Source organism: Ursus arctos, unplaced genomic scaffold (genome assembly GCF_023065955.2).
Source record: "Ursus arctos isolate Adak ecotype North America unplaced genomic scaffold, UrsArc2.0 scaffold_17, whole genome shotgun sequence".
Lineage (NCBI taxonomy): Eukaryota > Metazoa > Chordata > Mammalia > Carnivora > Ursidae > Ursus > Ursus arctos.
In genome coordinates, this window is record NW_026622841.1 from 10,936,436 (window position 1) to 10,952,921 (window position 16,486).

Below are 16,486 nucleotides of genomic sequence, written 5' to 3' on the forward strand. Positions count from 1 at the left end.
CAACCCTAAGACTCTTCAGGTTCTATCTCAATCTGGAAATTCACTTATCCTAGGATCTCAGCAGACCATGCCCCCTGCCCATCCACTGGCATTTGTTGAAGGAGGGCTGACACTTTGACAGGCACTTGAGTGCCCAGTGCAAACACATATTTATGTCCATTAAACTACATAATATCATCTATATATTGGAACATATGTGGATACAAAACACAATACAGATCACCAATACAGTTGCTTGTAAAGTATGTCTCCTTCCGCTGACTTCCTGACCTTGAAACAAAAATGGGATGGAAACACAATAAACTATAATAATAGCAGTGCACAATGATAATACTTTCTAATATTTAAGTCATAATTCTCAGTTTAAAATCATCAGTTCCTTTGTTACTTAATCTTCAAAAAACTTGGGATAAAGCAGGGATAGGGTTTGCTTCTCCTTTTCACTGGGCATACAGAAACTTAGGGGGCTAAGTGGCATCCCCTAGGTCATTCGGCAAATAGCAGTGCTGAGAAGAGAACCAGTCTTAATCCACAGGAGTACACACCTACTCATCGAACTGCAAGATGAGGCACCTGGCCTCTTAAAGGATATCACAAAGAAATAGGAGAGGAGAAATATATCAAACAAAAACCCAGAAAAAAAAAAAAAACCCAGCTATGAATGACTGAGCAGCCTTATAAATAAATAGTATAAAAGATGTTTCAAGAATATAAATAGTAAATATTAAGTCAAGAAATTAATTTTACAAAAGCGAAAGACATACACGCACACCCCAACAACATTTTAGTCCACTTTGAACAAAGGCTGTATCTCTTTAATTGTTGTGAGATTTAGGTGTTCAAAAACTGATATAAGTACTAACCTGAACTTTTAGGTCACTTTCATTAGCCTTAAGAAAATGAAAATGAGGTAAAAATAAATTCCTGACCAGACTCTTTCATTGGTGAAAGCCACAGAGATCTTTACCTTCAAAATCAACAAGGTTTTCCTTCTGACCCTTTCTCTCTCTGTGCTTCAGGGAGGAGACCTAGAGGTCATTTCATCTCTAACTCAAGTCACTTCCCACTTGGTTCTACTCTTCCTTCTTCCCCAAATCATTATATAATGATGCATTTTTTTCATAAAAAGTGAAATATTTATGTGGAGAGGCTTTAACAGGATGGTACACAAGGAAATGGGTAAAGGAAAAAGAAGAAACAAGATTTCTTAACTTCTCTCATTCCAGTTCTGAATTATGTTATGTGTTAGTGTCTCTTTTTTGTATACCCCCAACTTCATGAAAGCATCCTCTTTCTCCCCATGAAATTAAATGATTTTAGCAGAAGTCAGACTATTCCAAGTAGCTGATCTATACCTACAGTCACATTGTGTCTGATCGTAACGGGAGGAGACTTACGTATTTCCGGAAGAGATTCCATGCTATAACAAACCCAAACTCCAGGGTGCGCAAGTCAGCAAGACTTGGGGGATGGAGCTGAGCTTAAGTTAGGAAACTGTTTTGACAATGAAGGCTGGGCTATTATAGGAAGAAGAGGAAGGCTTACTCTATCTGGTAAATTGGTGACTTTCAAATGTTCTATTACACAGAAGATTATATTCTTAGGAATAGTTTATGATCACAGTGTTGAAAATAATATAGCCATTCATATAGCCTGAACTTATCGTAGAGATAGGGAAATGATGAGTATGACTTCATTTTGAACAATTATTTTATGCGAATTCTTCCTTAGACTATGATATTAATGTCAGATAAAAGAGAAGGAAAGGAGAGCAGTTATATGTGCCTAAATAAGCTTATTATTTTAGGGAGGTAAAAGATTATGCTTTTCTTAACTAAGAATCATTGTCTAAATTACAGAAATTTTTCATGACACTTTGTCGTCAATGTCCAAACTTAGCTCAGAAGTTAGCTCAAAAGCACTTAGCACTGCCAGATAGCAGTTAAATCTAAAAGGCTGTGGTTAGCTTATAAGCCGAATATATCTGAATACAAAACATTCACTGATCTTTGTATTTTATTAGACTTTGTAATCAAAGTCCAAAATGTCACATTAAAAAGTTTTACTTATGAATGCAAACTAAGACATGTAATACAAAGTAATTTCAAGTGTATTCTCTGTAGAATATTCACCTAAAAAGATGTATCATATGCACACACATACTAACACATGTATACACGAAAACATACATGTAGATCTCAGGTTGTAAATTGGAAGTAAAAAGTATGAAGTTGAATGTTGCGGTATTCTCAACGGCTTACCTATCATCATTCTGTTAAGTCGTAAAGAGATCAGTTGCCTAGAGCCATGTGTCTAGTCTCGATACAGGACTCTTGATAGAACATTCGAAAAACAGTCCTTATATATAGACACAGTATTACTTAATTTTTTATAAGTGGAAACAATAAACTAAAAAAATATGCTATCCAAATAGTCCAGTACGTAAAAAAGTGATTTGTTTAAAAGTTGATCCCTAATTTTGTTTATAAAATTAGTTTTCTAATATATGTCCGTATCCTACAACTAGGACATGCATCACTTCATCTTTGAACACAGTTTGCTTTGAAAGAGCTCAGGATAATTGCTTCAATAGGAACATCAGCTATGGCTTGTGGATGATAATGAATGCCTAAGAATATTGCTACATAATAATGGCCTTGGATAATCAGGTGAAACATTTTTAAATTAGTAAAATGCCGAGTTGTTCTGATCCTGTTTCACTTCTGCTGCTACGGCTCAACACATACACAAAACCGGTCTTCATTTGCTACGAACCAAAAGCGTCAAAATAGAGAAACATTGTAGTAAACTGCAGGAAAGAAGAGCAATGAGCTTTTACCTCACGGGGCTGTTGGAAGAATCTGGGTCATGAGCTGCCACAGTGCCAATGATATTCCCAACTTGGGTAGCTTCTGACACCTCCATGGGGTACAAAGGTGAGGAAAACACAGGGGGCTCGTCCACATCTTCCACAATTATCTTCACCGTTGTCGTGTCGCTGAATGGCCCCAAGCTTAAAAAGCGAGGGTCGGCATCTTTGTTTGCAGCTTCTATCCGGAGTGTGTAACTTGTTTTGGCTTCAAAATCCAGGTCCTGTAAAGAAAGTTATTAGGGACATTAAATTACCAATTAAATAGTCAGCTAAGCAGAGCCTTTTCATTTATGAATGTCAATAAGCATAGAAAGGACTCAGCCACGAAAAGGCACCATCAGCATTCACAAATAATAAATAATAATGCCAATCAGAATCCTTGCTGCTTTTCTGGTTCATGGACAACAGCAAGTGCTTTGGAGCTAACTTAATCCACTCTGCTGCCGTGCGTTGCATGGGCAAATGCAAGTCTTTAGAATATTATTTGAAAGACAACTGATAAGATTGAAAACTCTTTCCAACAGGGACATCAATATAATGTCCTTCAACCATGTAATTTAACAGCACTATCCAGGGGTGCACATTAAAAAGAAAGAAAAATATAAATTTCCACTGGATTTCTCATTTAAAAGGTCATCTTTATTGATTTCAGGGACTCCATTACAATCCTGAGCTTTTAGGTGCTCCAAAGGCAGCCGTGCAGCATAGGTGGGATGTTGAGTTTGTGCCGTCTGAAAACAAAGCCAATTCTCGATGAAGAACCCGTTGTTTTTTTCTCCACAATTCCTCTGCCAGTATACACTGTGTCTCTGTTTGTATCTGATGGTTGAGAGTTATATTCCAAAATCTCAGTTCTGCAACTTTCCAAGAGGATTAGCATGCCAACACTTTACTCAAAAATAGTGACCCAAGTTAGACCATTTGGTAGCTTTAGAAAGTTGTAAGGGCAATTAAATGTTGTCCTAGGAAAGCACCATCTGTGAAAAAAAAGAATTATATACACAATATGCTGAAGTTGTTTGTGACAATAAAATGCTTCTCTTTTTTAGGGAGAAGAGAAGAGAAAGAGAAATGCTCTCTATTCTCAAATACAGTCACAGATTTTTATGACTTTTGATCTCAATCTCACCACTGAAAAACTGTCCCCAAATATTCCTTACATCCAATGAGAGAGAAATAATTTTTTAAAAAGTAAAGAAATGGACCGAAATGCTACCAAATATAAAGCATGATTTACTTAACTGTATTTTTTAACCTAATGGTTATGTAACAAAAAAAAGTATTAGGGGAAAAGGACTAAAATGTAATGTGGAGAATTGTAATCCAACTTCATCTCATGTGCATGGGCCCATGTGTGCACAGATGTAGGAACGCATATATGACAACCCGTCCCCAAAGGTGTGATGCTAAGATAAACAAAACAATGTAGTCCTATAAATAGAAAATAGGAGATATATATATATATAGACACACTGTATGTACATATACGCTATAGTATGTCTTCAGGACAAACAGATGTACTGTTTATATAAAACATAATACGTACACACACAAACCCATGTACATACAAAATATAAAAATACAGATGTGTATTGGCAGATATATGTTACATAAGATATATGTTACATAAAACGTTTCCATGGCTCATCTCTGGTTAATACTGAGGGAAAAATATATAAATCAATACTCAAAAATAGGTTTACAATATCTAAATCAGGGAGCACTTACTGAAAGGTTTACTGGCTTCACATCTGTCTCACCCAATGGATTGCAAGCTCCAGACTGTTTTGTTAATTACTAACATTCCCAGGGCCTATTATGAATTCAGTTCATAAAAGGGGCTCAATACATTCTTGTTGAATTAGAAAAACTAGACCACAGATATCCAGGACACAGAGCCTTAAAATTGAACTATACCTTTGCCCCAGGGAATCCTGATAGCCAAACGGAGGGGGTGGGGGGAGGAACAGTGAGGCATATTGGTTTTCTTTATCACAAAGCGCTTCTTCGAATTGCTACAGGAAAATGCAGTTTTAATTCTTTCTGAGCTTTCATATGAAAATGCAGGGGCATGTGGTACACAGTACCCTAAACACCACCTTATTAACAAATTCAGTGATATTCTGATGATGTTACCTTTTTTGCCTATTACCTAAAAATATGTCCAGCCCAATGGTTCTCAACCAAATGTGAGGCTCAGAACCACCCAGGAGAGTTTTCTGACGTGTGGCCCCTTCAAAGATTTTGATTCAGCAGATCCAGGATGAAGCAAAACCATATGGATTTTTAAAAGGCTCACTGGGTAATTGTGAGGCAAAGCCTCTTGTAAGAAGGCTGACCTCTGCATTGTCTTGTGCCCATACGTGTAATCCACTATTTAATTTGGGTAGTGCTAAGAATAAAAAATTGTTTACCTAAATGCATTTACTTACTCTAAACAGACTCTCAAATAGCTTGGATATTAACCTGTGTACTTTGTTCTTATATTACTTAGAAAACTGACAAATAATGAGAGAAATCTTATTTATATATAGTGTGTGTCTATGTATGACAGAAAGTATCTTAAAAATCCTGTTTACCGTCTCCTTTTAAATCAATTCAAAACCACAGCCACTTTTAAGATATTCATTCAGCTCTATCAAAAGGGATAACAAGTATTTCTGTATTCAAGTAAAAGTTTGACTGGCATATGAAGAAAAATTTAAAATTTACTGCACAAATGAATGCGATTATTCTATAGCAACTTTTTTTTTTTTTAATGTGTCTAAAAGGCAACAACACGAGGTATAGACATCTGGATGCCACTGAGTCATAACGAAACACAGTATCACCCATGATGATTGGTTGCCTAAGAGCTATTATGAAAATAGAGCAATAAAGGAATTCATATGAAAGGCTATGAATCAAGATTACAGACAAAAGAAATTGCTACTCAGCCAGACATCTCGTGTTCAAAGAGGGGTGTGGTGTGATAGATAGGGTTGTTAAACACATAGAAGAGAAAGCTTTTGCAGTCAAATTTTAATTCCTATTTCTCTTTCTTATTGACTTCTATCTAAGCAATGCGTCCCATAATGAACAGGGTCTTACTTGGGGGGAAAAAAAGTTAAAATAACCACTGAGGAAACACAAAGTAAAAGGAAGCAGATAAAGGTAATGTCTAAGCAGATTCTATCCAATATTGGAATTACATATCACTGGAGACTATATCTAATTGGAAATTAAACCAAAACACTGCTCACACTGTGGCCCCCAATAGCAAGCAATATGTAGGGTGAATAAGAACTTGGATTCAAACGGGAGTCACGCAGCCCCAAGCCAGTGATGCCACAGAACCATTCTGGGACCCATAGAAGCTGTGCTTTCATTTGTCAAGTGACATGTATGTCAGAGACACTGAAAGAGAGAAGCAGCTTGCTTGGTATATTATTTCCTAGACTGTAAAATAGGGCTGTTTACATTTTTTGCTATCAGAGATGATGAACTGCAGGATTAAAAAAAAAAAAAAAACACCTACAGAGAACAAACTGATGGTTAGCAAAGGGGAGGTGGGTGCGGGATGGGGGAAACAGGTAAATGGGATGGAGAGGACACTTATCTTGATGAGCACTGAGTAATGCACAGGACTAGGACATAGGACAATATAGTTGAATCACTATATTGTGCACCTGAAACTAATATAATGCTACTTTAACTACACTGGAATTCAAATAAAACAATTAAAAAATAAGCATTATAACCAAGGCAGGGGTGAACAACCTTTTCCTGTAAGGAAACAATACTAAATAATTAGGCTTTGCAGGCTGTACATTCTCTGCCGCCTGTAAATATGAATTAGTGTGGCCACGTGCCAATAATGCTTCATTCTCAGGCAATGAAACAGAAATTCTATATAACTTTCACGTATCACACAACATCCATCTTCCTTCCATTTTTCTCAATCATTTAAAAATATAAAACCATCCGCAGTCCCTGAGCTGTACAGAAACAGACAGGCAGTTGTTTGTCAACCCCTGATGTAAGGAGCCCAAGATAATAAACTTATTTTTCCAGAGTAGATGCCCACCCTTCTTCCTCCCATCACTTTTACCCCAATTAAAATGAACTATTCATAAGCAGCACACTTTGTGTCTTTCAGTTCGTATCACCTGTTGGTCCTTCTTTCACATAATTTTGTCTTCCATTTCTCTTATTGAAATCTCATGGAGACCCGCTATCCCCTTCTTTATTAAAGTTCCCATAATCTCCTTACCTAATGAATAAAACGTCTTTATATGGAAAGCTAACCATAAACAAGAGCTTTTATATACATCTTTAACATGCATTTAAAAAGATGCAAGCCTGGTATTATTAATTGATGTGAAAACCAAACAGCGGAGAGTTCCAGTGCAAGTCCAAAGTTACATGTGAACAGGGGGAAGACACACTATGTGAAGTCAAGGTCATGTCCACCCACCACCTATTTCCTTCCTGCTATAAAAAGCAGGCTCCAAGAGCAATTAGGGTCTCTTATTGTATGGCATTATCACACTTAGGCACCTGGCCACCTCACCAACCTTATAGGTTTGCTGTAAAGTATTCCTTAATTTAAAACACTTAGAATATTGACACTGAGTAATTGCTGTATAAACATTCGCTTTGTTACTATTATATTATTCTTAGTGCCATTATTTCCTGCTAGATTATAAGCAAATCAAATGGAAGTTAAAACCATGCTTTCCTCCTCTATGTTTCCCCTGTGACACTAGGCCTACATCTTCAGTAAAGTCAGTTTATAATATGGTGGCTTGACTTAAAAACAAAACAAAACAAAACTATCATTAATAGTGGGGTCTGAATAGTTCCCCCTGCTATTTTTAGCCTTTTCAATAGTAAAACCTAAGTTACAACATAATCTTGAATCCATTTAATAAAATCACTGCTCTGCATTTTTCTTTCTCCATATAGCTTGGCTTCTGGTCTATAGCCAAAAGTACTCTCATTAAGCTCAGTGGCCTCCTTTTAGATCTTGCACTTTTGGGCAACGCTGGAGTTGACGTTTAGGAATTGATCCAAGTTAAACTCTTCTTTTGGAAATTGTTCATTCTGCTCTTCTAAACATGGCATGGTACCAACAGGGCTGATGAGAGAGAGAGAGAGGGAGAGCATATTTGTACATACACACACGTGCCTATTTAGCGTCTATGGTTCATGTTGATTTTGTACAAAAGCACTAAGATGGTTTGTCATTTTTAAAAACACTGCTTTTTCTAGAGATTCCAGCTATCTTTTGGATCAACGCATATTCTGTTGCTTTCAATATCTTCCCTCCTTGTTGATTAAACCAATATCAATCTTTTTCCCCTAAGTAAACGGGCTTAAATGAGGCCATACCTATGGAAAAAACTAACCTTCAATCACAATTTTCTGTACATCTATATCCAGATTTGGGCAAGAAGATATTTTTATAGAGGATAAGAGAAAGGAAAGATATGTTCCAAGTTGTAATGTATATATGATCTATATTTGGATGCATCATATTGATGCATTAAAAAAAATCTAAGGACAAACAACTCATCTAAAAAAGCAAAATAAGTATAAGCAAATTTGGAATAAGCAAAAAAAGATTACTGGGTACCTCCATGTCTTGTTTATATTTCAATGAGAGTCATTATTTTAACTTTTCAAAAAATTATACTCCAACGCAACTTTTTATCAGGGACTTGATACAAATATTCACATTTTGTAAATAGACTATTATCATTACACAGAAAATATCTGGTGCTCTATAGGTAAATTGGGACCCTAGCAAAGATATGAATAATTGCAGAAATGTTTAAGCCTGAAACATTAAGTTATGTCAACATATTAAGAATAAAGTCAGGATAGAAATATCAGGAATAATTATTTCCATTATCTAGCCACACCAGTGTCCTCTGGCTTCCATGAGTACTTAAATTAACATCTCTTACCCTAGATACTAGAAAAAGGAAGCAATTAAGCAGACATAACACATCTCCATTTTCTAACTTAAAAAAAATCTAAGACCATCAACTAAATGCATGTGTTTCAGATTTTTAGTTGAACTTATCTACAAAGAGGTTGAACCATAAACTGTTAAATGTATTCCTCATTAACAATGCACATAGATATGGTCCTTCCCATATACAGGTTATCATTCTATGAGTTTTATAATATTAATTAACTGCTCACACTCATTGGTTCTCACAAGATAGTACTGTAAGATAATAGAGCTCTTAACGGATCTTTCTGGCGAATCTGGAAACTAAGCCAAGCACAGATTGAGTTCCTTGCTTATAATCACACAGGGTGGCCCCAGTGTCTTTTTTCCCCACAGACTAAAAAAAAAAAACCAGAATGAATTGGAAGTATGAATCCGATAATCTAAAACAAACAAAAAGAGTAGTAGTGAATCTCAGAATGATGACAAAGGAAGGAGGTGGGATAAACCATATAAAAGTGGTGCAGAAAACAAGCAGTCCATGCTGCAGCGGTGAGAGAGAGACTGAGGGCTGTTATCACCAAAATGTCCACTGCCATCACATATTATTTCAACTTGAGCACAGAATGCCTCAATGAGGAATTGCCCAGATTCTTATCCATACCTAGTTAATTAATGTCTGGCTTTCTCTTTTATGTTCTGTTGTCCGGATTAGTTTTTCCACTCACAGAAATGTTCCACTATGACTTCTGTATTAATTTCCTACTGCTGCAGCGGCAAACCACCACAAATGTAGTGGCTTCAAAAACATCGATTTATTGTTTTACCATTTTGGAGTTCAGAGGTCTAAATCAAGGTGTTGACAGGGCTGTGTCCCTTTCTCAAGGCTTCAGGGAAGACTCATTCCAGCTTCTGGAAGCCACATGTATTCTTGGCTCATAGTCCCTTCTTCCATCTTTAAAATGCATCACTTCTTCCTCTGGTTCTGTTACCGCATCTCTTCTCTTCTGACTGAATCCTCCCGCATCCCTCACATAAGGAAGGACCTTGTGATTACCCTGAGCCCAGTGAGATCATCCATGATAATCTCTGCATCTCAAGCCCCTTAACTTAATCATATCTGCAAAATTCCTTTTGTCATGTAAGGTAAACTACTCACATGTTCCAGAGATTAGGACGGGGGAGGGGGCACACCATTCTGTGTACCACCACCTTCCCCTGTGCATTCCGTAGGCTTTTTAGATTTCATATGCAGAAAATAGAAAACAAGTCTTACAAATGACTATATTCCTGCCCAGCGTCTAAATTGTCGTTCACACACCAGCTCAGGCAGAGGTCCCTATTTCCCAGCATGCGCCACTGACTAGACCCAGTGACTTCCTGGGGAAGGGTCTCACACATTTTCAGGCAGGCTGAATCCAGATTATGACCCAAAGGCACTTTAGCTTATATTTTCCTGGGAGCCTTTATCAAATGGCAGCAAATACTGGTTTATTTTGATCCACACAATTATTTTGTGAGTAATGCTGAAACAGGAGAGAAGACTACAGTATAAGTCAGCTGACCTGAGAGTCTGTCTTACTTTTGCCATTTCATATATGCATAACCTGAAGATTTTTTAGTTTCTTTGGAGCACAGCTAGAACTCAAAATCTTTTTTCTACTTTCCCAGCATCCACAGTATTGTATAGCTCCTCTCTTTTCATGTGCTTTTTCCACTCAGTCCTCAAATCTGGGCTGGCCTCTCTTGCTTTGGTGAATGTAATGTGGCAGCAGTGATGTGCCAATTCTGGATATCAGCTTCAAGAGACCCTGTAGCTTCTGTTCTTACCATTCTTTGAACAAACCCAAGTTACCAACTGGATGCCATGAGACACATCTCCAGTCCCCCTTGTTCCAGCAGATAGACAGCCACCTCCATAGAGACAGAGCCACCAAGCCGAGCAGGAGCTGACCACTGATACATGTGTGAGCCTACCTAAGGCCAGCAGGAAAATCAGCCAGCTGAAGCCCCCCAAACTGCTCACCCACAAAATCATGACGTAAAGAAATAGTGTTGTTTAAAATAGTCCATTTGGGGGGTGATTTGCTAAGTAGCAATGAATAATTGACACAGCTGTGGAGAGAAGAATCAAGGTTGGTGGCTTCAGTTTTTGACATGTGACGGCAGCATATCCATTGAAACTGAACCAAAATGCTTTGAAATGACCAAGAGAAACAGCGAGAGAAAGGTCATATGTAGACATGTGAATTTCCTTGAATTCCAGGCCCTTGCCTCGTCTAATCATTTCCTTATTGGTTTATATTCTGTCTTTATTATCTAAAAAAGATTCTAGGATCCATCAGTTCGCTCCTCTACTGATAATATATGCAATTCCTTTTCTTTTATTTATCCAAATAAATTTATATTTTAAGTTTGCTTTGTTGATCAGTTATTTATAAACTCTCTTAAAATACCTCAATCCTAAAAGAATAAAGCAACTTCCCTTCTCTGAATCTTTCCCTGCCCTGCTAACTTAAATTTTTCAGTTTCACCGAGTAATGTCTAAAGCATTCTTTCCCTCACTTTGTTATATTTTTTAAAGTAATCTCTATGCCCAAGGTGGGGCTTGAACTCATGACCACGAGATCAAGAATTGCAGACTCCACTGACTGAGCCAGCCAGGTACCCCTTCCCTGACTTTATATCAATGCTTTAGTGATATTCTCGAGTGTCCCTTTAATTTTAATTATCACGCATATGGTAAGGCTTCCCAGACGTAAATTTGTACTCAAGACCTCTGCCTGGAGCTTCTAATCCTTATTCACGACCTCCTACCCAGATATCACAGGCACCTGACATGTATTCCAAACCATACTAATCATCTGCACACTCCCATTCTAAAGGAATGACACAATTATTCACCGAGTTACTCATACTAGAAACATTAAGTTTTGTCCTTAAATTCTCTCTCCAATTTTCTTATACAATCACTAAATCTTATCTCTTTCTTAAATATGTCTTTCTTGGAAGCCTACCCATTGAAACTAATTTAGGAAACAACACACAATGGAAAAAAGACAGAAGTAAGGAAAAAATTGTACATCATCTGTGACTTGTACTAAGCAAAAAAAAAAAAAAAAAAGAAGATGGACTCACTGAAAATGTCCTTGACATCCACATATTCCAAGAACACTGCTCTGATAACTGTCCACATCAAAGCAAACAGAAAATACTCCTAAGCAAACATGGCCTTTGCCTCTTTGATCAAGACTATCATGTGTTGACATTTACATTACTACCAACTTCCTTCAGAGTGTCAATTTATTATTTCCTTTTTAAGCCCCTAAATGCATCCCTAATCTTGGCTATTCAAACACGGCTAAGTTTATACCTTAATAAGCAGATAGCCTATATATATATGCATACCTGAGCATAATGATGAAAACGATGTAAGGATCTATTTAAATATACACAGTAACAATGGGTTGAACAAATTGGAAAATATAGTTTGAAATTCATAAGTTAACTAGAGTTACTGTATTAATCTTATCACAGTCAGCCTTTAAAACTAAAATAATCCAAAATGTATGCCTTTTCACAGTCCAATGAGAGAAATATTTTGTTCCATTTTGAGAAATGTGCCTCTACAGCACCAGGATTAATTGAATAAAATCTTTTGAAAGAAAAACGTAATGATAAGAAGAAAAATAAATTGGAAATGTTGTCGGGTTGACATACCTCCACCAATCAGCAGCATTTTACAAAATGCTGAAATACATACTTGACTCTGGGAATGAGCCCCTCATTACTGCAAGGAGTAGACAAAGGACACATTTCAATAACAAGACAGTAAACCCCAGAGCTTAGAAAGCCTCTGGGCAGAGTTGAAGGCTGCAAGGAAACTACATTCTACCCCTGCCTCCGTCACAGGGAAGGGGTGTGGGCCACCTTACCCCCACTTCAACAATAATGCTCTATTATTTGATGCCTTTGGTTTCATTCAGAATTTTTAAAGGTATGAGTAGAAGAAGATTACGAAGATAGCATAGAATCGGCCCGGAAAAGCTTCCACACACTAGTTGACAGTGACTGTGTAAGCCTCCAAACACCATCCATATGCCAGAGATGAATGTGTACTTATCCTTCACAGGAAATGCATCTTGAAAATGCTCATTTTTTACTGTAGTGTAACTCCACAGTAATGTATTTTATAAAAGCAAAATCCCATATTTAATCCCTACTGAGGTCTTATATTGAAAACTAAAGTACATTAGAGGAAAGATTGTCATATCTCAAAGGAAAAATAGGAAACTAAAGTTCCCACATTGTAAATTATGATGCAAAAATATAAGTAGAAAAAAGTCTGGGTGGAAAGACAGTTTTCACTCACATGGGATAATACTTGTGTTTACACTTTGTGTAAACTGTGTAACTGGCTGTAGAAGGTATCATTCAATCATTCATAAATGGCCAAAGCAACAGCTTGTACTTTGCTTTAACTGTGAAACACTGTATTGTCATCATAATTTGCAACAATATTTAAACTACAGAATCATGTTTATAATTCTGTGATAATACCTACAAAAACCTTTAGCCTTAGGGATTCCACCTATTTGGTCATATTTATAAACATTTTTTGTATAAGACTTTGGAGCAAAAGGGGCGCCTGGGTGGCACAGCAGTTAAGCGTCTGCCTTCGGCTCAGGGCGTGATCCCGGCGTTATGGGATTGAGCCCCACATCGGGCTCTTCCGCTATGAGCCTGCTTCTTCCTCTCCCACTCCCCGTGCTTGTGTTCCCTCTCTCACTGGCTGTCTCTATCTCTGTCGAATAAATAAATTCTTTAAAAAAAAAAAAAAAAAAAGACTTTGGAGCAATAGCTCCAAAAAGTGAAAGTAATCTTTCACAATTCTGTACTTATTTTTCTTTCTCTAACACATCTTTAAAAAGATTGCTTTCTTGTTCTCTCTCTGCTCTGAGGTTCACTCTATGCAAAGTATAACATATGTAAATGTTTCAAAATATGATAACGGTTTGCTCAAACTGGAATAAATCTCATTATAACCATGACAGTGCATTGTTGATGACAAACCAATGAACTAAACTTTTATTATACTATAGAGGAGAGAGAAAATAAGTTCACATGATTATCAAGCATGGTCCACAGGTAAAAAATACCCATTTTCCAAGAGAAATGAAGATATAAATAAACAGCGGAACTCTGTTATCCAAATGTGAATAATATTTAGAGACATTCACGATCATCAGAACAAATACATTTGTCAACATCCTAGCAGTGCCTGGTTGTAAATGTTTTCCTATAGTTAGGAGAGACTAGAAAACCCATCAAAAAATGGGTCGTTTTTTTTTTTTTTTTTTTGACTGCTCATAGCATTCTACTGTATATCTAAATGAAAATTTAAAAATATTCTAAGAACAATGGAAGAATGCTTCATTTGTTTTCTTTCAGAATTTCTTGGTTTTAGTAAGAATGCCCTTGTGATTCAGATTCAAAATCCATTCTAGATTTCATAGATGATTCCACTATTCCCCAGTACAAAAAGAATACTGAATTTATGGGACTCATACATGTTTTTGCTGACTCCACTCACTGTGAGGAGCCCCTGGAAGCATTTTACCTGGAATGAAATACAGAACCCCATTTCACTGAAATCGTGACTGAAAATCAAAATTCTGTCCTTGAGGACCGTATGCAGTTGTTAGTTCTGACAGGGAGAATCAGAAAATCTTAAGGACAGAACTGCTTCATTCTGGGGGGAAAAAAATAAAAAACTTTAAAGAGACTAAATTTTTTTTAAAAATATTAAGCAAAAACACTCTTCTGAAATAGAGACTCAAGATCCTGTCGGCTTCATGATGGAAAAAGACCTGGATTTGGGGTTAAAGACTGCCCTTATGAGGCTTGCCGACTACACCGCTTTAAGAGGAAGGGTTTTAGGGGTAGTGGGCTAAGTACGGATATTCTACTTTTCATGAGTAGAAGCCACTGTCCTTGGACTGAAGATGAAAGTTCACACAACAGTTCTTATGAGCTACCATAAAGCTACTGATTTTTAACTCACTTTTGTAGCTATCATTATTGAAAACTCTTAATTCTCACAATCCTTCAGTGAATTCCTTTGGAATTTCTAAGTATATAACCTCATTAATGCTTATTTTACTGCTTCCTTTCAATTTGTTGTACCCCTCTCTCTTATTCCCTTGGTATAAAGTAGATTGCTTTCAATCTAGTTGGACTAGTAAAAAGTATTTTTGAATTTTGAACAGAAATTTAAAGAACGGATGGATTTGAGAAGCTAGAAACAGGTTGTGGACTCAGAAGCTATTAAAATCGTTTTGGAGTGAGCAATGATAACCAACCTTCGGATAATGCTAGAGAGAAAAGAAAAAACATACAGCCAAGAGCTATTATGGATCAAGGAGGAGCGAGAAGCTAGAAATTACTTCAAAGCTCTAAACTTAAAAAAAAAAAAGTGTGCTATTTGACTATAACCAGAATTAACAATTCCCTAAAACCTTAAAAAATAATATTAAGAAATTGAAGATAAATTGTATTACTGAACTAATATATCAAATATATATATTTGTGTATATGTTTCTTCAATGCTTTATGCTCTTTATAATATATGAAATGTAGGTGTTCAATAAAAATAATTTCAATATATATTTAAAATCCTACAATATGAACAGACTGATTTCAGATGAATCTTTGAAATCTTTGAGCAGCATTGTACCTTATTGCATTCCTTTTATTTTAGACAACAAAACAAAACATTTTGCCAACAGTTGGCCTTAGTTATTAAAACTTTTTTATACAGATTGTTACCAGCTGAGCTAAAATAGCAGCTGTCCACTGGAAATAATTGCAGAAATGTTTTGCCCATTGGCCTGAAATCAAACATATGTTTTCCTGTAACAACTAAAATACAACTTTCTTTATTGACATGTGTTAATTATTGAGGAGTGTTAATTACAGAGTTATATACACCTGGATTGTCAGACTGGCATAAAATTCCATTATTTGGGGGGTGGGGATTGTCACATATTTTAATTTTTAGTATTTCAAATCGTTGAGAAAGTAAGATTATATTCTGCAATAATTCTTTTTTTTAATTTAACATTTCTCAAAGATCATGTCTATACAAAGCAGAGGGGATAAATAGCTCATTCCTCCCCATATCTAATCAGTGTTGGGAGCTAATTTAAATATACCATGACAGAGTATTTAGTTTGGATTATAGGGATTTTCTATCTCCTCTGCACTTATATTTAGGGGATTATGATAAGCTTCACAACTTTTCATGCTGTGTATGAATTCTTCAAACACTTCAATTAGTATAAACTGTAAAAAGGAATAATTGATAATGTAGCAAGTCTTCAACGTTTTGGTTTCTATTTCCAACTTTGCACCTGCTTTCACATATGTGGGGTGTTTGTCTAGTTTGCTAACAAAGACTCTTAGTTGATTTTAGGGGTTTCAGGCCTGGAATGGTCAACAAAGAAACATGGTCCTCTCTCCACGTAGGTCATTTAAAACAGTACGTTTGCCAGTGTGCCCACCGTCACAGAGCTACAGAGAAGGGCTGTGGGATCACTCTGGAACCAGTTAGGGCATGATTCCAAATGTCATTCACAATTCTCTCTGATTCTGACACCTAAAAATAAACGCAT

The 16,486-nt window shown here is 36.5% G+C and overlaps 1 protein-coding gene across 1 annotated transcript in view; it reads right to left on the minus strand.

Annotated features, from left to right (window-relative positions):
- Nucleotides 1-16,486, minus strand: part of CDH7 (cadherin 7) — a 105,391-nt gene that overhangs the window by 34,277 nt on the left and 54,628 nt on the right. Inside the window, exon 6 of the mRNA XM_026496451.4 lies at nucleotides 2,840-3,093. Within this exon, the coding sequence (XP_026352236.1) occupies nucleotides 2,840-3,093 (254 nt within the window). The remainder of the gene's footprint in view (nucleotides 1-2,839; nucleotides 3,094-16,486) is intronic.